The 21,910-nt window shown below is 37.3% G+C and overlaps 1 protein-coding gene across 1 annotated transcript in view; it reads left to right on the plus strand.

Moving 5' to 3' along the window:
* The first annotated feature begins 29 nt into the window (after positions 1–29).
* Positions 30–21,910, plus strand: part of LOC143207415 (T-box transcription factor TBX3) — a 31,900-nt gene continuing 10,019 nt past the window's right edge. Inside the window, exons 1-3 of the mRNA XM_076420859.1 lie at positions 30–9,911; positions 12,485–12,638; positions 21,163–21,472. Coding sequence (XP_076276974.1) covers positions 9,812–9,911; positions 12,485–12,638; positions 21,163–21,472 — 564 coding nt within the window. The 5' untranslated portion in view covers positions 30–9,811. The remainder of the gene's footprint in view (positions 9,912–12,484; positions 12,639–21,162; positions 21,473–21,910) is intronic.

A 21,910-nucleotide genomic window follows, 5' to 3' on the forward strand; every position in this document is an offset into this window, starting at 1 on the left:
AGGGGAATATAAGTTACTCTCTCTCTGTGTGTGCCAGTATCGGATTAGTCTCGCGTCACCCCTAGTAGCATTTATGGTTGGCATTTTGTTGGGCCGTTGTTGGGGTATTAGTTGGGCAACCTTTAGAAATGTCACCTTTTATGCAGTTGGGTCAACGATCATACCCAACGTACATAGGGCCAACGTTATTATAAGACGAACGGCCAACAGGGCCCACTATCATATTATTCTGATTTTCTCTTTTATAGTTATTTTAATGGGATATCATAAATAATATACATATTAACAATGTATTTCCACTGTAAAAATTGGGGAAAAAGGAAAAACTTACATACCCACGTCGGGCTTGTACCCGGACCGCTTGCATAGTAAATACAGTAAATTCTCTAATACATAAACGCAAAAGCCTCGGGGTAATTCGTTTGCATTTATCATAGACAGGAAACGTTCATCGTCAATTAAACCACTAAATACAGTTGAAATTATATCGTGTTTGGTCTTATTTTAATCAGAAAAATGCCACAAATGTATTGGTGAAAGTTTCTTAAAAAATATGTAATTCACATATTTAGTTCACATATGTAGTTCACACCGATATACCCGTGCCAAGATCAGATTACTACAGTGGAGGGGATATCTTTTTTGCGTTTATCGTGTACGGCCTTTTTGCGATTATAGAGAATTTATTGTATATATAGACAAAGAAAATGTTCAGGAGTCCTCGGAAAGTGGATTAGAAAATATTTTGAATTTACGTAAAAGAAGGCGTGCGTGTTGAAAATGAACGTATACAAGATCATGAAAATGAAATTGCCGCAGGCGGAACCAGTTGGGAAAAGATGAAAGAAGGGTTTACTGCTGGACGATTACCTGTACATAATATTTTCAAAGACCATATTCCTTTTGTAAAAGATAGTAATATAAATCAATAAATATAAAAATATTCTATTATCATGTATTTTTTAAAGACCAGTCATTTTGACTGGTTTTGGGAGGAAATAGCTTTGTCTGAACTAGTGTTCATGAACTAGTAGTTCTAGTGTTAAATAGTTCTTATGACAAAATCAATAATGTAATTGATTTCATGGTGGATGTTAAATTAGCGAATTTAAGCTTCAACTCGAGGGACTAGATTTCGTGGTACATACAGTGACATTAATAGTTCTCTCTTTCTTTGGCTTGGATTTTAACCGGAAAAAATTTAGTTTCATTCGTCTTCTTGCATAGGAAAATAGACTTTTACGGAAATAAATATACTATACGAACTTAGAATTGTTTTTCGAGTGTATAATAAACCAATCGTGATCGATAGACAGGAAACAAGGGGCTATTATAAAATTCCTAGTGTGAACGGAAGATGATGCGAATCTGACACGTGAATCGTAGTCGGCGCGGCATTCGTCAAAAGAACGCGCGAAGATTGCAGCGGGAAGTGCACAAATGCGAACGGTCAAAGCGTGCCGATGCCCACGCGCGAAAATCTGCCCGGAAACGCTACTTTATGTCCTCGACGTGATCATTCAGAAATTATACAAGTTCCTCTGTATTCACTTTGACTTGGTATATGTATAAACCGTGTTAATCATATAATTATTTCGATCATATTTGACTTATTTTTAACACAGTTTTCATGTACTTATTGAGTTGTCGGCTAAGCTAATACATAAATGACACATAAATGGTACATGTTCCCTTATAAAAATGACAAGATTCATTTTATTCAGACTTTATGCAGCTCCTATTGTACCATGTGCTCCACTAGAGATATTTATACAATTATTTCTTAAGAAATTATCTTTATTATATCAATAATCGTAAAATAAAAAATCTGGAACCGGTCATTTTGACCGGTGATGGTGGGTTTAATGTTAAGATATGAGAGTATTTTACTTAACACGATTTCTTTATCTGAATTTATATGAAAGCCTGTCCAGATCTACAGGTTTTTATTTATTTATTTTTGTTAGAAGATATTCGACAAAAACAATTTTATGAGCATTAAATTAATTATCCCGTTATCTGTGAGCACTCAAACTTTGCACAGATATTTTTTAAATTATTTGGACCCCAACTCTGGGGGGAGCAGTAAAAGAAATTCAAAAGTCGAAAATAAGAGCCACCTTATTAAGACATCTATATTATATACATATAATATCATTTTATAGAGCCTAATGGAATTTATTTTCAAAAATATTTTTCTGAAATTTATAATTTTCTTAAAATCGTTATTGTGAGAATATGTACTGCATTTTTTATGCAAACGCAGCTGGACTGCGGATTTTTATGCAAAATAAAAATTGTCTGCATCATTTGCAAGAGACTGGAGTCAGATAGACGTTTAATTCTTATTGTAATAATCTTAACAAGCTGAAAACACTAGATTGGCATTATTACATCATTCTAACTTTTTCACTGTTTTAAATGGCACCCACTCAGTTTTTGCCATAAATGTATAAAATCCGCAGTCTACTAATCATTTACAATTACTCAATGAAGGGATTTCTAATGACTCCGTCAACTGCGGCAGCAGCCACAGATATTTCGTTACGTGTTCGTGCACTGTGCACTCACATGTTCAGATGTTATCTCGTCGCATCTCTGACAATATAAAACTCGTGTCCCGAACATGTTTATTGCCGCCTGTCCTGAAATAACAATACCTTCCAACCGCTTCGACGGACAGCCATTAGCTTATCTAACAGTTTATTTAATGAGCAGCGATTCGAGATTCGGTGATTCCAGGTGTTTGCGAAATCATATGCTTGCAGTATTGTAATCCTTCGAAGATAAAGTTGTGTAGTATCGCGGTGCGTTTAGAGTTTAGACTAGAGATACCCATTTCACGTGTAATTAATATAATTCGTGCAGAAGTCCGGATACTATTTAATACACGGATATAACAAGGTAACGAAAGTATTCGAACGCCCTTTGAAACACAATAACTTTTTTATAATTGTACCAAACGACCTGATTTTATTATAATCGATTAGAAGCATTGGTTTATAAAATGATACGCAAAAAAGATTTTCCAAAAATTAGAATGTACAAGGTTACATGCAAAGATAAAAAAGGTATTTTTTAAAACTTTTTTATTTGGGCCCTTAATAAAAGTTTAAAATATATGCTTTGTAGATCTATGTTAGTTATACGAATGAAAACGACACGCATCGAAATATGTACGATTCTGTGGATTTTTTAAGCAGAAACTGATCAAAAGTCGTGTAAAACTAAGATTTTCACCATTTTTAACCGCTTGTAGTTCGTGTGTGTGTCAATCGATTTCGATGAAATTTTCAGCATGTGTGTAACTACTATTATTACTATTATTAGTAACTACTATTAACCCTTTTAACTCCCAACTGTTTTGTTGCCAACAACTCCCTACTATTTGAAGTGTTTCATTTGAAATTTACTTCAAAGGACAGTTCGTTGATTGCTACTTCTTTTAAACAATTATGGTTACTAATTACATTAGATATAGCTCTCAAACTTTATTGTAATTTATATTTGTGGAACTTATATTTGTTTTTAACGAACAAATAAATAAAGGAAGAACCAAATACATATAAATTGTATTTTACACACTCGACAAAGGAGTGCAAATTGTATGAAAGATGTTATAGTCTTTTTAAGAGTGTCCGAATGTTAGTGGGAGTCACTGTATACGTACGCTGACACGATTTGTATTCTGATATTCCTGATCTTTTGTAATGAACTGACAACACCGTTGAGCCTTTTCCATGCCCTTCTTGGACCTAAGATGTTACTTACAAGTAAATAAGTAGTTATTGAACGACCGTACAGAACTTCCGTTCGTATGCCAAACATTTACGTTAAAGTGGCCACTTGAAAATAAACGTCTTCGTTTTCGTCCTTTAGCACTACAAGAGAGAAAGTCTCCTTATCCTTCGATTTGTTTATCCCTTCGTCGAAAGGCTCCTGCTGCAGGGAACCCTGCAGGCAAGACACTCCAACGGGATGTTAAGGAGTCCTTGAAATTCTGTCGTTTAAGAAAATAATTTCAATGATTTCAATACAGGAAGCAGAGCACCATTGCTACTGGTTCCCTTCTGTTTCTACAGTGCTGGACAAAAATATTCGTGTATTTGTATATTTCACATATTTGAAGGATAAACATTGCACATTTTAGAGACGTCCTATCTTTTCTATACTATTTCTACATAGAATGAACATACAAAAGCATCGATAAGTACGCAGGACCTACACTGAAAATATAAAAATGAACCGATTTTGAATGCATTTCTCAAAGCTTTTGTTATTTGGGCCCTTAATGAAAATTTAAAATATATGTTTTGTAGATCGAAATCGGTTGAAGCAGGAAAAAACGACACGCATCGAAAGATTCTGTGGAGTTTAAGCAGAAACTGATCAAAAGTCGTGTAAAACCACGATTCCCACCATCTTTAACCGCTTGTAGCTCGTGTGTATGTTAATCGATTTCGATGAAATTTTCAGTAACTAACATAGATCTACAGAACATATGTATATTTTAAATTTTCATTAAGGGCCCAAATAAGAAAGTTTTAACAAATGCCTTTTTTATTTTTGCATGTGACCTTGCAAATTATAATTTTTGGAAAATATTTTGTGCATATCAATCCATAAACCAATGCTTCTAATTGATTATAAAAAATTGGGTCGTTTGGTACAATTATAAAAAAGTTATTTTGTTTTAAAGGGTGTTCGAATAGTTTCGTGGCTCACTGTATGTGGGCCTATATTGAAAATTTAAAAAATACCAATATAACGCATATAATCAATACCAGATACCAATATATTTATTATGCATTTTAGGATGAGAAATTGTAAATAAGTGTTTAGACAACTGGTTAGAGAGTTGACCTTAGATTTTGTTGAAATTAAATCTGTTAATAATGTTAAACGAATTACTCGGACGGAAGTAATTGCTCTGATACTAGTTAAACGTAAGGAATGATTTCACTTGTTCGCTCATAATTTAAGCAGGCTCGGAAAGTAACCATCGCCTTATTATGGGGCGCATAACTGTCGCGTGCGACGGACAGGAAGTGAGCCGTAAAACCTATTTGTCGGCTTCTCCTTATCCAGTTTCCTCCATAACAGCCGTACCCTTTTCCTTCGTCGAAAGCTTCCAGACTTTAAGCGGCTGTGGGATTACATGCGTCTCCATCGCTTTGCGTACAGATCTTTTTATTTTTGATGGTGCATCTACTCTAGGTAAACTGCAATTCGACAAAACAGGAAATTCAGATATTTTCTTGTTGTATAAACTAGTCGATCGGACAAAGGTTTGCATTTCGTCCTTTTTAATAAGCGATATCGTAAAATATTATAACTTGAGAACGTTATTATACAGTTAGGAGCATAACTGATCACTAGACTGCGGATCTTTATGCATTTACAGCAAAATTGAGTAGATGAAATTCAAAATTGTTGGACAATTTACAAAATTGTAAATGCCAATTATATGTATAATTTGTACGAGTTTACAAAACACATCTTTTACATTTGTGCAGTTTATTCCGTATTTCAAGTTTGCAAACCACTCATAACTTTTCTTCATTAGGGATAATAGCCCTTGACACCTAATTAGGTACTTAGGATTAAAAGGGAAACGGAGAAGGGTGTGGGTTACTAATCGCCGAGGGTAAATGGTCGGACGACATTGGACGCAAATTCCTTGGGACTCCCCATTGATGGGACTCGAAACCGATTTGCCAGCAGGTGTGAGCTTTTATTAGTTAAAGGAGATTATTTTTCGCGATTATATTTTACTTTAATACTATGGTTTATTTGATACTTTAAGCGCAAAGTATCCGTTAAGACTCGGTTAATTTTATGGTTCAGTACGTACACTGTGTGGTTGAGAATAATTAAATCAGAATTTATTTAGTTAATTTACTTAATTTAATTAGTTTCACTATTTCGGACAATTATTTCATTTTTTATCTTGAAGTTGTTATAGATATGAGGATTGTGGACAATACAGAGATTACAAAGTTTCCCGCACAGTGTATTTTTTACAAATGTGTAACAGTTGTCGAACATAGGGGTTAAACAAATTTTGCGTTCATCCCTCCGAAGGAATGGAAACGAAAAAACTCGTGTTCTTTGGTTTGCGTTAGAACACTTCGTTGGTAAGCAAACTATGGACTCCATCATATTGAGGTTCTGTTCCTCTTTCGAAAACAGCTGTATCCCCTTACGAAAGCATTTTCCAGCTTTCTCTATTGGAGATCGTTTTCTTATTTTATGTGCTACACAGCTTTTACAAATTTTTCGACCACCTGTGTTTCTGTCCCTTCTATTTGAACAATAACATCTGAATCATCGTCTACATACATAGATATGCTTTACAACCCCTGCAGAACCGTGACGAGTGTATTGTAGGCTTCCAGGGTAATTCCATTTTCGATCTAAGACTTTGAATATTCTTTGTAAAAGGATACGAAGACGTATCCAATAAAATAAACCATTCCGGAAAAGATCTTAATTTTTTATTAGATGAAAAGTGTTTTTGTCACATATTAAAAACTTTATTTGCGAATCTTTTTTGTCTGTTTATTAGCAATTGGAATTTTGGGGTGAAAAAAAAATGTTATGCTGCTCTATACATATGTATATGTATGTATGTATACTGTATACGCATCCTAGTAGCGCATACATTCAAACTGGACTGTTATCAAAGCATTTAAATGAAATAAATCACGATTATACTACATCTATAAATAAATTAAATAAAATTTGATTGGTTTGTAATCAATATTTAAGCATTAAAATAAATGTAGCCATACAAAGAATATAAATTCTCTTTTCTCTTCTACGACATTTTTGGTGATAAAGACGTTTTAATCACCGTAACTGTAAAGAAAATGATACGGCAAGGGGTTAAATGGGTCATTGGTTTTGGCTTGGCGTCAGCTACATCAATGTGCAATAAAAAATACATAGACGCATTTAAAGAATTAAGGTGACCATAATTTTATATTAAAAAAAATGTTCTGTAATTTTTTTCTATTGGGATTTATATAAATAAATCAGAGTGAAACTAATGGGCATTGCACTGAAAAGCTGATAGAACTATTTTAGCATTATTTTAAGAATTAAAGTCATAGTACAGCAGGTTATTCGATTCGTCTTGACGTCAGTTAATTTAATACTAATGAAATTAAAGTCTTACTATGATATTAGATTAAGGACAGCTAATTTTTAGTTAAAGTTTATGATCCAAAGTGATCCAAAAAGGTTGGAACTTTAATTTTTAACCCCTTTGGCGGTTGAAACTCGACACAAAGTATTTTCTTTGGATAATCTATCGAATGGTCTATTGCGAATTCAATTTTGTCTAGAAAAAATGTCACAGAAACATCGTTTTTCAAGGTCAAATATTGTTTATATTGCATTCTCTATAATCGTCTCTTATTCTGCAACATTTCACCTTTAACCTCCCTCAAGAATTATCGGGCTGTCCGATTTCTGTGAACATTTCTACAATTTTGTTACAAAGTTCATCCCGGTTTGGCCCGATATGCGGGGGTGGCTTTAAGAATCCGGCCGGACACACTTAGGAGCGGTCACGATGACACGATCGAGAGGCATTAGTAATGCTGCCATAAAATAGTAGAATACAGGTAGCCAGAGCTGTCAGGTAGAGCGCGCGCGCTTTTGTTGTGAGTATCGCTTACAGTTAATCCGCAATCCGGAACCCACTACAATAGTGCGATGACCGGCGTCGTAGGCGGCTCGGCGGCGTGGAGATGCTTTCTACCCTCGAAAAACGAGAAGACGAAGAAGAAGGAGAAGAAGGAAGGGAAAGGAAGGGAAGCGAAGGAGCAGAAGCGTCGACAGTGGCCAGGAGAAAGGGGGATACAATAAGGGAGCGAGAAAAGCGTAGATTCGTATCTCGCGGCGCTTCGCTCAGGCTCCATTCCGCTACGCATCGCATTCTGTCGTTCCTCTTTGACCGCCGACGCACCGCGGACGGATTCTTGATTTTATCTTCTCGCCTCGTCCCGTCTCGACTCGAGAACAAACTATTAACAGCCGTCTGCCCGCCGGATTCCGTAATTTATGGTGACGATTCTCCACTCTTGTACCTAACGCGCTACGCGAGTCATTCCTTAATGCGATCGTGTGCCGCGACATGCGTCAAATACGCCGACGTATAAATCCGAGCGGCTGCCTAGGCGACTATTTACTAGATCTATGTCTGATCTTGTCACGCGATTTTACTTCTCGCGGAAACGTTTATCGAGACATCAGGAGCCAGCCACGGTAGTTAGTCTGGCTGCGGATCTTATGCGTTTGCGGCAAATGCGACCTTCGGAATTTCGAAATCCCATCGAATCAACAAATGTCGTAAAAACGATTGCATCCTCTTTGGGATTTTACAGGTACTCCCTTTCACCTTTGTGTTAATCGAGACAACAGGAGCCAGCCACGATAGTTAGTTTGGCTGCGGATCTTATGCGTTTGCGGCAAATTCGACCTTCGGAATTTCGAAATCCCGTCGAATCAACATTGAAATGTCACAAAAGCGCTTGCACCCTGTTATAAAATTCAAAACATTCGATTGTTGGGATTTTACAGGCATTTCCTTAGATCTTTGTGGTTAAATTGACTATGAATGGATTTCGGATTTGTATGCAGAATAAACATTGTTTGTGTCAATTGCAAGATACAGGAGCTATATAGATATTGTTGTTTTCTGTTGTTTTCTGAACAATTTTATGGAGTTAGTGTTCAAGGAGTGGATGGAATTATAAATGTTAGTAAACGAACGATGTACTGAACATAACATATTACATGCATCACAAACGATAATCAATCAACGACAGACAAATTTTCAAGCAAACGCTCTGTCCAATTAAAACTATTATGTGCTCTCATGAAATATAGCACATTTAACCATGTATCTGTGGTTGGAAGGGAAAACGCCGCATGACGCGTTCAATTTCAAAAAATTTGAGTTTATGCATTAATCGCGCTTCATACTGTATACATAGTATTGAAGTATTTACCAGGAAGAAAGTCATGAAAACAAATTCGAAAGGCGCGCAAAAATAATGCAATTTAACCGACGTCCTATGTCAAAATGATCAAAACTTTAAACTTTATATTTCGAAAGTGAAAATATGTGATATGCGGCGTTCTTTCTGACAACTACAGATGTAAGCCCGCTATAAGCCCCCAATTCCACTAGTTTCCCACAAAAACATGCACTTGGATAAACATCTGCAGCCCGTTAACAACTTTCAATCCTGTATTGGATGTAAACAATAAAATGAATACAGTGAATTTCACTGTAACCATATAAATTCGTTTGTGTTTCGCATCAGTCGGGTCCTCCGCATCTCTTGGGAGATGGATTCACTAAACAACGTTTTCTCAATATCGTTTCTCAAGGATTCTTCAAGCTGCACTTAGGTCTTAGAATCTCGAAAAGGCGTTTATAATGATCAGTTAATTTTTCTGTTCCTTTTCTTCGTTTACTTGCGATCGCTATCGAGCGTAGTTGGAAGTGCAGTTCTTGCCGACAATTCGGAATCGCACCGACCAATCAGACCTACGAGGGCGCGGCGATTCTTTGGAGGGAGGAGGACGTCGGCCAATAGCAGAAGACAGCCCTCGGGTGCAGCGATGGATCACTGCAACCGAGTCGTTTCTGCAACTCTGAAACGCATCATCAGTCGCGACTAGGCAGTAACGCGGAGCGCGTCGGGGACGAGACGAAAAGTTTTCGCACGTACGTTTTTGCGGCGCGATCGCGTGACAAAGTGACACTACAATCTCACAGTGCATTGATTGGAAGATGAATTCAATCATGGCGATACCCATGGAATTGCAGCTCCAATTACATCAGCAAATGCTCTACCATCAGCAACAGATCGCTCTTCGGAGACACCGACCAGGTTTGTTCAATTCTGTGTTGAACTTTTTTAACATACGCGTCTTCGATACTATAGTGTAGGACATCTTGTACTGTTCAAGATTATTTGTTTAGCACTAAACGTAACGAGCTATAAAATTGACTTCTAAAAGGTTGCCTTATAAAAATGACAAGATTTTATTTATTTAGATTTCGCGCGGTTCTTATCATGTAATATGTGCTGTAATAAAGGTATTTATTAAATCACTTCTTATGGAAGCATATTTGTAATTTCAATAATTGTTCGTGATCAACTGATCACAATCACGGTCGCGATTTTTTAATCTAGAGTTTGCTGACTCCCATCCTCATTTTTCATCTTGATTGAATTAGCTCTTTTCTTAAATACATCAATTAAATAGCTTGCATAGAAATATCTGCATATTTATAACGTAAATTTAAAATTACGTTACGTTTTCTGTATACAAAGTAAAACTTCATTTAATGATGAAAATAAGTAATATTCAATTTCCTTTTCAGTAACTTATTTCAGTATTTTAAAAAATAATCTATTAATTCTTCCCCCCGATTTCGAAATCGTATAACATTCATTTACATAGTATATAAAAGTGCAGGCAATTTCTTCTATGCTTATGCATGTATACAGTATGCTATGTATGACGTTTTCAATTATAGGGAACGCAAATGATAGTTTGAGAAGCGTCTAAATGTCTAAAAATCTAATAAATTTCGTTATTTGATTTTGTTAATATGAAACATAGTCTTTGTCTCTGTGATTTGTGCGAAAAACAGTGATCACGAATGACTGGAACGAATGTGATCGAATCACAAGTAAGTTAAATAAGAGGACCATCAGGCACATATAATAATTAAAATTAAAAAAAAAACTGTATTATTTTTTTTACCACGTTTATATTAACTTGCCGTGTTGTTGTTGTATGCGTAAAAAATCTTGTAATTATTCAAACTTGGCCGTTACTTTTTAAACTAATGGCCATAAAAGGTGTTAGGTAGCGGCCAAGTTTGAATAATTTAGCCCTCCATGTAACTCTTTAAACATTAAATAGCGTTCTTTTAAATTAATTTTTACAAACGCTTTTTTCAGTATTGCAAGGGGTATTTCTAAGCTAACGAACTTGGCCGTATTTTGTTTGATCGCACAACTTTTTACGACCATACGAACTTGGCTCCTGTTTACAGGATGTTTTTGTTGAGTATAGTTTAGCGCTCCACCCTTTCATTTTTATAGTCACTAATGTCATGATTTTATTTAAATTGATATTAAATTTTTATATCTATTCCGACACTAATTTTATAACAGAAGAAATTTTGAATTAATTGCTTAAAATTTTGGTGAAAAATATTATTAACCATTTAATTATTCCTCGGCATTTTATGGAGAACCAGAAACAAATTATTTTCTCCTTTTTAGTGCATTTTAATATAAGCGTGGTTTTTAAAAAGTTTTTTTTATATATTTTTTGTACATAAATATTTGCTCGGAAAACTAAGTACATATGTCATGTTAAATGGTTTCTCAGTGGAGAATATTGTGAAGTTGCAGATATATTTCAGTTTTCAACAATATGTGTCCCAGAATTGTCTCGGAAAAAGTTGGCAACCCCAGTTGAAATCCTTTTTGTTTGAAATTTTCATTAAGGGTGTGACTCGATATTGTACAGCGAGGGGTTAATTGGCAAAATTTACACATATTCTGTCTAGAAAGCTTTTTGGTGCTTCTGTTTTCCCACGGAAAAGTGAAGGATAGAGTGACAGAGAGAAGGAGGGGGTGTAAAACGCGAGCAAAATTCCGCGGAGGCGACATAGATCTTCGCTTTTCTCGGCGAAGATGAAAGGTGCCGACTTTCGGTCGAGCGGACAATCGTTATCTGGCCTACAGAATGGCTCGGCACCACCGGTGTCCTCTCGGCAGGAAGAGAAAGAAGACGAGTCGATGCCCGCAATTATCCTAGTCCGGGACATAATACCCCAACCGCAGAACCGCGATACAAGTGTAGGGCGAATCGTTCATGCGGCCAACCGCCGATCCCCTATAGATCCACTTGCAAAAGGTGTCCTCATCGGCATTCGAGTTACCTCATCCGCGCAATTTCTTATCCTCCTTTAGCTTATCCGGCGGCCAATGTCTAGGTGGACATCAAAGGACAGCAATCGAGACGAGACAAACTTGTCTCGCACAAATAGGGAAGTGTCTCTTGTCGTTTGTCCTTAGTTTGCGGATCTTCATAAATCTACAAGTAGTGACAATTTTTCAAGAAACATTAACCCTCAGCACACTCGAGTGTTGACTCAGAGTCGCCACTAAAAATTGTTGTACCATTATTCAAAATATTGTTGACATTATTAAATATATTCGTATTTAATCAATTACTCCGTTGTCGCCGATAACGCGGCATTTAATACTATAATTTTATTGTATTAATATTACAAATACTATAAATTTATTATATATATAATAATAAATATATATAATACATATAAATAATTTAGGGTAGAAGAGTTTAGGGGTGAGGAATTTGAAGATACTTCGTTGGGATTTCCATAGTATCCATAATTTGTTTCGTTGAATTACAGAAGATCTACCGAATCGAAACACGTGGACAGTGCTACCCGCTCCAGGCGGAGGACCTCCTCTACCTCCTGAGGTGAAGGTAGAACTCCTGAATCAGGAGTTGTGGCGGCAATTCCATGCCGAAACAACTGAGATGATAATCACCAAGTTGGGCCGGTGAGTGCATCGATTATGTTTTTCTTTCTGTCTATTATTCAGTCTGTTCAAAATAAAAAATATTGCAAAACTACTCTACTTTCAAATTCCTAAAAACAACGCAACATGAACTACATATTATTAATGTCGTTCATTATATCTAGACCAGGGACTTGATACCCTAATGAAAACTTAATAATAATTATTAAGTTAATAATTTAACACCTTAATAAGGGTAAAATTTTTGTACTGAAACCGAAATAAATACCGGTGTATTTAATAAAATTTTATTCCATTTAGAAAGAAAGACGTAACATTCATATTTGTTAGAGTTCGTTGAAATTCTTCATGACGAGTGTGACTCGTTAAAATACGGCAAGAAGTTAGCTTTTTTTATGCATGCTTTTCGGATTCTTAATATGGTGACTTACAATCAGTATACTATTTTAGTTCAGGGTACGTCACAACGGACCCAATTTTCAATAAATGCAAAGTAACGCGGTTTGTCGCTGTATATTCACTAGATAGAAAACGACAAACACTTGTATACTTGCGTTATAATAGATAGTACGTTTAGCATCGCAAATATCATAAAAGGGAGAGATAAGGAAAATCAACAGTGCTGTTTAGATCAGTGCTGGGCACGGTTGGGGCCCCTCAAACGCTTGCTTCCCCCACCAACGTTTCTCCCGTGCCGCGCGGGTGCTACGATGGGGTTGGTTTTGTCTCAACTGAGGCAAAAAGCCCACCGCAGGTTTAGATTATCGGCCGCGCAGGTGTAGAAACAATAAAGGGAAGAAAGAAAATTCCTTCTGTGAATAATTCTTTTAACGATTCGCTGCCGAACATTTTTTTACCCCGAATTCCATCGGGGATGGAATAGTCCGACAGGCGCCATGCGACCACGCCCTCTGTCGCTGCCGCAATCTTTAGCGTCCCCACCTGAAAAAATACGATCACCCCCGAAATTGTTTCTACATTTTCTATTGTTTCTACCTCCCGACAAATGCCTGTTTCTGGTTTACAACATCCGAAACTAGCGACTTTACGAGATATTTGAATATAAAATTCTGAATTGTGAAGATTTGCGGCAACATTTTTTGTTGTTCAAACTTGTCAAAAATTGGTACGTACAATTTAAAGCAGTGGACATATTTAAGAAATTTAACACCCTCGACGTATTAGTTTCAATTTAATAAAATAATTAAAACAAGAAAGAAATTTTTATGTAGCCTTTGTGTCTTGGAATCGACGCAGACATTTTTTATTTTGCATAAAGATCCTCAGCCTAGTTATGAGCGATCGAAATAAATGTCTCTCATTGGTAACAGTAAATATGTAGTTTTTCTTCATCGAAAACAGTTATCGAGGAGGATCCAAATTTCTGAACACTAATAACTGTTATTTGCAACCAAAAGGTTTAAAAATCGATATTTTAATCGTTTTATTCTTCGACTTTTTTTCTTCATAATTTGTATTGATTTGATTATCTGCAATTTCAGTGATAATCAACCTTTTATCAATGATTTTTATCGTAGAAAATTTTAGAATGACTGTTATTTTCGGTGCCTGGTTATAAGATAGAGATCGGAATACCATTCGTTCATCATTCGTCGAAGATGAGTAAAATTCTTTGAGCGCAGAGTTTTTGTATGAAATATTTACGCGTCTCTCGGTGGCCAGGTCAGTGGACCGGCCCTTAACGAGGAATGCCTACGAGCGACGACAGCCCGATTAGTTTCACAGAAGGTGGTCAAGGAAAGTCGTAAAAGTAAGGTCGTGACGACGTGTCCGCCTCTATCGGCGCCACCGATCTCCGAATCATTTCACGAAAGTAGATTTGCGGGAAAAGTCGTACGACCGGACGGATACAGGACGAATCACAATTTTCGGTGACTCTGTGCCGGAAGCGATCGAGCTACTCTTTTCCAGATACAACAGAACAATGTAGCTATCTTAGATAAGATTGCCGAGAATTTTTCGTTGCCGCGCGTTCGATAACAGGGTTGATTTCTGAGAAGAGGTGTGGGAGGCACAAACGTGAATCGAAACCCCATTGGGTTGTGCTTGCGAATCAAATGAATAAAAATGTAATTTAAAAAAATTCTCATTAACATTTCCTTCGCGATTTTAATTTATTTTCACGTTGCAACGGAAATTTCTTTCTACATATACACTACTTCAGGATACGTTTAATAATATACATGTATAGGGCGTTCCACACGTCACCAGATAAAACAATGTTTGAAACAAAATTAAATAGTTTTCAGTCGGCTACAAAAAAGAAATTTATTCATGAGAACTGAAGGTTACCTTCATTTATTTTAAATGGCACTACGTATTTTTTAGTACATAATATTATTGCCTATGTGAAGACAAGTTTAACGGCATAGTGTACTATAACCTTGATATGATCTTCAACTCGAACATTCTATTTTTCTAACAGTCAATTTTTCTCATTTCTCTCGAATACATTGTTGTTTAAAATCATTCAATGATTTCAAATTGTCTGTTATTTTCTAATACCCCGATCAGATTCCTCCAGCCAACTTATTGTCCAATTTGAAGTTCTAGTTTTATTTTAGAAAAGTCCATTTCGGAAAACTCCATTACCTTTGCAGTGCAATTAATCTTCAATAACAGTTGTGTCATATATTTCTTATGTACGTTTATTTGTTCATCACTAATTTCTAAATACCTCGTGCTATTCATTTTTCCAGCAATACATTTTATGTCTGTTTTTCCATAATAGCCAATACGGTTGAAAAACTTGATGTATATTTACCAATTTGGTCTAAACGAATATTAACAATTTCTTCGCGGCTACAATAATTGAAAAATCCTCGTCCTTAAACACTTCCCAAAGGAAAAGGAAAATTTATAGTTATTTTGAAATATTTATTACAGAGAAATAGCACCTTCAAAACCACCTGTTTATATTTCCAAAACTAGTCCCATATGTCCAATATTTTTCTGAAAAAATATTACAGGTCTCTTGTTTCCGCTGCCGTTACGCGAGAGGGGTTAAATAAAGTATTTAAGGGGGCAGAGTCGTTTCTAGGATTGCAATTGCAAGAGTGCCGGATGCTCCTTCTCATTTCAGTAGTCGAAAGCGCTAGATTAAAGATCAATCTAGGCCGCAATCGCCTCAAAAGTCCTATTTTTACGTTTACGAGGCGTAATTTGCATTATTCGGCAGCAAGTATATATAATAATGCAAATGACGCCTCGTAAACGTAAAAATAGGACTTTCGAGGGCTATCGCGAGATTGTTGCATTATTGTAAAATGAGAAGTCGGATCCGGCGACCTTGCAATCCTGGAAACGAGAGTCTACCCCCTTAAAGGGTCGTTTCAAAATTAATTGAATTGGGAACTTGTGATAATTAGAAAATGATTTATGAAGTCGCAGTATAATGCAAGGTTCTTCTGCAATAAATTTTTGAAAGAGATGTTAGCAAGAACTCAAGTAGTTTAGGTAGCGCATCTACGTTGACATAACGAGTAAAGTAATTTTGCTGAAGTACCACAAAGAACAAGTTTCAAGAGAGGATGATGGGTCGCAGGTAACTCATGGGCGGTCCACAGTTTCCAACAGTAACAATGGTGTTTGTCCGTCCGCATATTCGTGCCTTCCGGTTGAACGGGGCGAGTCCTGTGTTTTGCGCCTTGAGAACTGCAACACGTGGCAACCACGTGTATGGACTCTTTGGCTCAGGCTGTGCGTGGCTACTCCGATACAATCAGTATTCCGTGACACGATCGACACTTTCATGCTCTTCGTTCCTCTCACAGCGAGCCTCCGCTCTTCCTATGCACTTTTGTCCGACCCTATCACCTTGCTTCCTCTCCGCCGGCTCACTTACCCCCCACGTTCTCGTTCTCGGCGACCTTGCGTCACCGATGAATAGCCGACGGAAACGTGCGTTCCACAAGCGAAACACGGACCACCTCGAACGCGTTCGTTTTCTCTTTTCGTCGTGCTTCCTCTTCACCCTTGTCGGGTCGGTTTCTCTAACCGGAGCTAATTAATTTCACGTTTCGCCGTGATTCGGTCGTTACCGATATATCCGACTGTCCGACGCCTTCACGAGTGTGCCGCGGCGTTCCAAGGGTTGAGAATACGAGTCTTCATAAAACGGTCCCCGGCAAATTCCCGTGACATTTTTGTCGTAATACGAAACAAACGATTCCTTTTTCCTGGAGTCTTTCCGACGAGGTAAGACCATTCCACTAAACGACCGATTGTCTTACCGTGGCCTGGGTTAGGGCTGTTACTTTCCCGAAGCTTCGACTCTTCGAAGATTCGAAGGAACGAAGGGAACAGCTATGTCCAAACTTTCGCATCGTCGACGCTTCCATTGTAACGCATTTTAGAAAATGAGCGTCTTCATTCGCTCAGATTCAACTTTTTTCGCCTTTTATCCATTACCTGGAAATGAATCGAACAAATCGAAGCTTCGAAGCTTCGAAACTTCGATTCTCATTATCTTCAAAGTTTCTGAAATCGAAACTTCGGAATCTTCGACCCCTTCGAAGGAAAGTAACAGCCGTAGTCTGGGTCTGCACGATCAAATACAAAGGCTAGTTTCAGCGTGTCTTCGTAGCAACTTACCAGCGAACCCCGGCGACTGATACACGCTGCTGTTCATGCAACTTTGCACAAGTGTTCATTAGTCATACCTAAGAATTTAGCCACGTTTTGTTCGTACCCGTATTTTATTTTAACGGAGAAATCAACCCTTGTATTCTACGTAAGTAATCTTATGTTTATATTTATGAATAGAGAGGTGGTTGTATATGCTGCAGATAAACAATAAAAATAAAGTATTCGTAGTCAGCTTTCACAATTTTTGTTTTTGATCCTATGTTCTTTGTAATGAATCGTGGGCACTAAAAAATGGTATTTATACATTAGGAGAATCGTGGAGCGTCAGGGATTATGTTCACAAGGTTCTGTTACGCGTCACGTGACTTTCGATTCATCTAATCTGCGAGATGAAAGGAAAGCGGGGCGCGTGCTGCGGTTGCACGCGGTATATGGTGTATCACGCTATTACAGCATTATCTGGTGATTCGATAATCTCGAGAGGCTTTTTAAAAGGACCAGACGCGCTCGAATCATCGGCGCACGGGCCTTCCAGCGTTCCAGCAGCCGCAGCCGTCGCGACGGCGTAATCCTCCACTTACAGGGGCGCCACTTTTAGTGGATTCAACAACAGAGGCATGGCGTCGATCTTCTTCATCATTCACGAGTACGTCTCCTGAGAAAGTTCTTTTTTGCTCCCGCGTCAAATAAATCGTATGGCGATCGTTCGAAAGCCGAACAGTTCCCGGTTGCATACTACGAACTTACCGGAAATGCGAACGATCTTCAAGTCCCATCAGCATTTCTAATGCCTTGTCTTATACCAGGGGTCTTCAACCTTCCACAGCTTTTGGAATCCTTCTAGTCTATATAAATAAAAATCAAATGCTGTTCGTTAGTAAGCGCATCACTTGAGAACGGCTGGACCGATTTGGCTAATTCTTCTTTTAAAATGTTCGTATTAGTCCGAACTAGGTTATAGGACAAGAAAAATTGGAAAAGTATCACGGAAAAATGGAAAATTCGGGAAAAACTAAAAGTGCTTTTAGAATCATATTTCAATACAACAAACAAACGAACGTCGTAGCTTTTAATCAATATTTAAATAGAACGTCGCAGCTTTTAATCAATATTCCAATAGAAGTTTACATTATTGACGTCTGTTTGCATTATCGACATTATAAACATTCGCCAGTTAGTTAATTTCGATTACAATTTATTTATGAGAGCTACAACAACCCTACTCGCGAAGCGAATGAGCAACAATTCCCCTCTAGTTTATAATATTCTTCAAGCAAGCCTTTTAGATAACAATTTAAGACGGTGTTTTCAAACTTTGTTTAGGTAATAGGGTAACTGTACCGATTACTGCGGTATCATAGTATTCTTAATTTATCAGGAAATAATAATATGTGTTTCATTCAAACATGTTCACACATAAGTATTTATCATATCATAAATGATGTTGTAAAAATATATGTATACCGTTATATTTGGAAGAGTTTACAGAATCATTCGACGTAAAAGACTCTCGCATAGTCTTCGCATTTAAAGCAGAAAAATCATGAAGTGGAATATCTGTCTTATTTTCAAGAGTAAATTTCTCTCTCCAAAAAATGAGTATGTCGAAGAAAGACGATTTTCGAAATTGTGTCCGACGCGTCAAAATCTATAAGAATTGTTTATCGGCTATCGAAATGAAAACTTGATGTCGTCAGGTGTAATTTAGGGTCTTAAGAAGAAAGCTTTTCGTCCCTAAAGTCACGTAAATACACTTGCCGAGATCTGAAGTCATTAGAAGTAGAAACATTAGGTTTCCTAAAAGGGTTTCGCTTAAATCTTCGACGACAGTGCTACCTGACTTTAAGGTATTTCGTAGTTACTAAATCCGCAGAAGATACGCATCTCCACGAACACGTAATTAGCAGCGGAAAGTCCAATCTTGCGCCTGTGAAACAGATTTGTGCGAGTCCTCGCGCAATCTTTTCTTTAATAATCGTCTGTAATCGTAATCTTCCTTAACAATATCTGTGACTGTTCATTGCACATTCTTGTCGTCTAACAAATATGAATATTACGCCTTTCTTTTTAAATCAAATGACATTCGATTCGCTTGTAATCAATATTTAAGCATTAAAATAAATGTAGCCATATGACAAGGGGTTAATATGTTTCGTAGGCTGAAAATAATACAACAGTATTTTTAAATACTCTAATGTTCTTACTGTTTTAAATTACACCTAATCATGTTCGTCATAAATGCATAACCTAGTCTGATTATATCACAGTCTTCTATTGCCAGCGTCTCAAGGAATTTTTACATAAATAAATTGTTGTAGCATAACTAGGTGAAAATTACATTTATTCTTACTTTTCATCACATCGCTTTGCTTTTTCGTTGAATTTTTCTGCTAGCGTCGGACCCGTTCTGGTTGTTACTACTTATTTTATTAAACAACGACGAAGAACATCAGCCACCTTTCACTGTTTTCGACTGTTCCTTTCTGCAGCCATGCATGGAAATAAGTTAATCTTCGCAAGGTAATGAGGGGTCTCAGGTACCCCAGCTTCAGATTTTTCCAAAAGAATTTTTATATGAATAAAATTAAATCTGTTTCGTTACTTTTTATCCTGTGTTATTCTTTATTCGAAATTTATTAAAAACGAGGCAATTTATGAAATTCATTTGTCGGGGTCTAAAGAGACCCCACCTTACCTTGCGAGGGTTAAAATAGGCGCGGAACAAAGCGGCATCGGAAAATCCTCAATTAGGTATGCAAACGGTCCGAACCACCGCAGATTGACTTTCGGTGGTTTACTCACGGGATTATCCGCGAGTTTGAAATGTTTACACGGGGGAGGGAAACTAACTGTTGGGATCGGAAGATAGCGGCCGTGATGCACTCAAAGAGTCGCAGGAAGTGAGAGAAGGTTCGGAGTCGCTCCCTCGTCGACGCCCACTCGTCGCCAGGGACGATAATGACTGGGAATTTTCTGTCCCTTCGTTGTCGTTTTCAGTTTGCTTGCGCTACCTGTACGAAATGTGCGTTTAACGCAACACCGACGACGCCGAAGGGTTCCGAAGATACGTTTCCGGATGCATTTGCACTGGTGCGGCGCGGCAGTAAAACGATTTCGACGTTCTCCGTAGCGGTGTGCGGTGCACAATGGGACGCAACAACCTGCTTTATAATACTGTATTCAATCCTTAACAAGTTAATCATTACATTATAGCCTTCATGTTCTGTTGTGAGATATAAAGTTCACCTTAAATTTCTTGATCGTAATGGGCCTATTTTAATTTTGTCGTTGGGGAATAAAAAACTGTAAGGGGTGAAAAACTAATAGTTATTGATATGTTCTCTGTAAATGGCTTTTTAATGTAAGTTAACCCTTAGCACTGGTGTGGTGACTCAGAGTCGCCACTAAAAATTGCTATACCATTATTCAAGATATTGTTTAGACTATTAAATATGTTATATCTAATTAATTACTAGACTGCGGATGTTTATGCGATTTCCAATTTTTGTAGACGAATTTGAAGAAAAGCTCGAATCAAATAGAATCTTATTTTCCGTGGTAGCAGCGTTTTTAGAACTGAAATAAATTAAAATCGTACTGGATTTCATCATATTTTGCATACTAGCATTTTGTGAAAATATTCAAGAGCCATAATTGCATAAAGATGCGCTGTCTATTAATTGCTTAACATTTAAGTATCGTATGTGAGGTGTTATATCAATTTCATATTCATAAAATTTAAAAAAATGATATAGATTTATATTCACACAAAGAAAAAAATGAATATACAGAATGGAATTATTCTAGGTCGAAAGAAACGTTTAATTTTCAAGATAAAATATAGTTTTGAGTGCAAAGGGTTAATAAACTGTTCGTCTATGATTCTATGAAAGTACTGCGTCGATCTCTGATTAAAGTGTACATCGTATTGTTTCAGACGAATGTTCCCATCTATTCAGCTAGAGGTCAGTGGATTGGAGAGTCGTGCTAGTTATTGCGTTCTCCTCGAAGTGGAGCCGGCGTCTGATCGTCGGCATAAGTATTTCAGCGGCGGTAGTCGTTCCGCGGATGATTGCGAGAACGCTAGGGGTTGGACAGCAGCTGGTCCAGCGGAGCCTCAGCCACGAATCGATCGAAGGATCTATCTGCATCCGGATAGTCCTGCGACTGGAGCGCACTGGATGCAACATCCCCTGAGCTTCAACAAGCTCAAATTGACAAACAATGCCGTCGAACCTAGGACCAACGTGAGTAACCTTCATCTACCGTGATAAATATTTCGAAATTGGCGCGATCAATCATACAAATTTCTATTTTACTGTTTCGTTGAATCTCTTTGGATATACACTATCGCCTAACCCTCTCCAGATAAGGAATATTTTAGGTCGAACTAAAAGTATGAAAATTTGTATGTAGGCTAGTATGGTAGTGCTTAAGATGGTGTTTTTCAATAATAACTCCTTGACAAAGCATATAGGGAAATTGTCGTTAAGGAAAAATTTACTTCAAATCACCTGAAGAACCACCCTTGTCAAAATTATCCGACATTTTTTGGACAAATACATACCAAAGAGGAAATGAGAGTGCTCATGCCTCAGGACTCTTTTCTGCTACCACTTTTGTCAGTGTAGACAGAGACAGCATGGAACAAAATATTTAGCATGTTAAGGGGGTAGACTCGTTTC

The sequence above is a fragment of the Lasioglossum baleicum genome, chromosome 3 (genome assembly GCF_051020765.1).
Source record: "Lasioglossum baleicum chromosome 3, iyLasBale1, whole genome shotgun sequence".
Lineage (NCBI taxonomy): Eukaryota > Metazoa > Arthropoda > Insecta > Hymenoptera > Halictidae > Lasioglossum > Lasioglossum baleicum.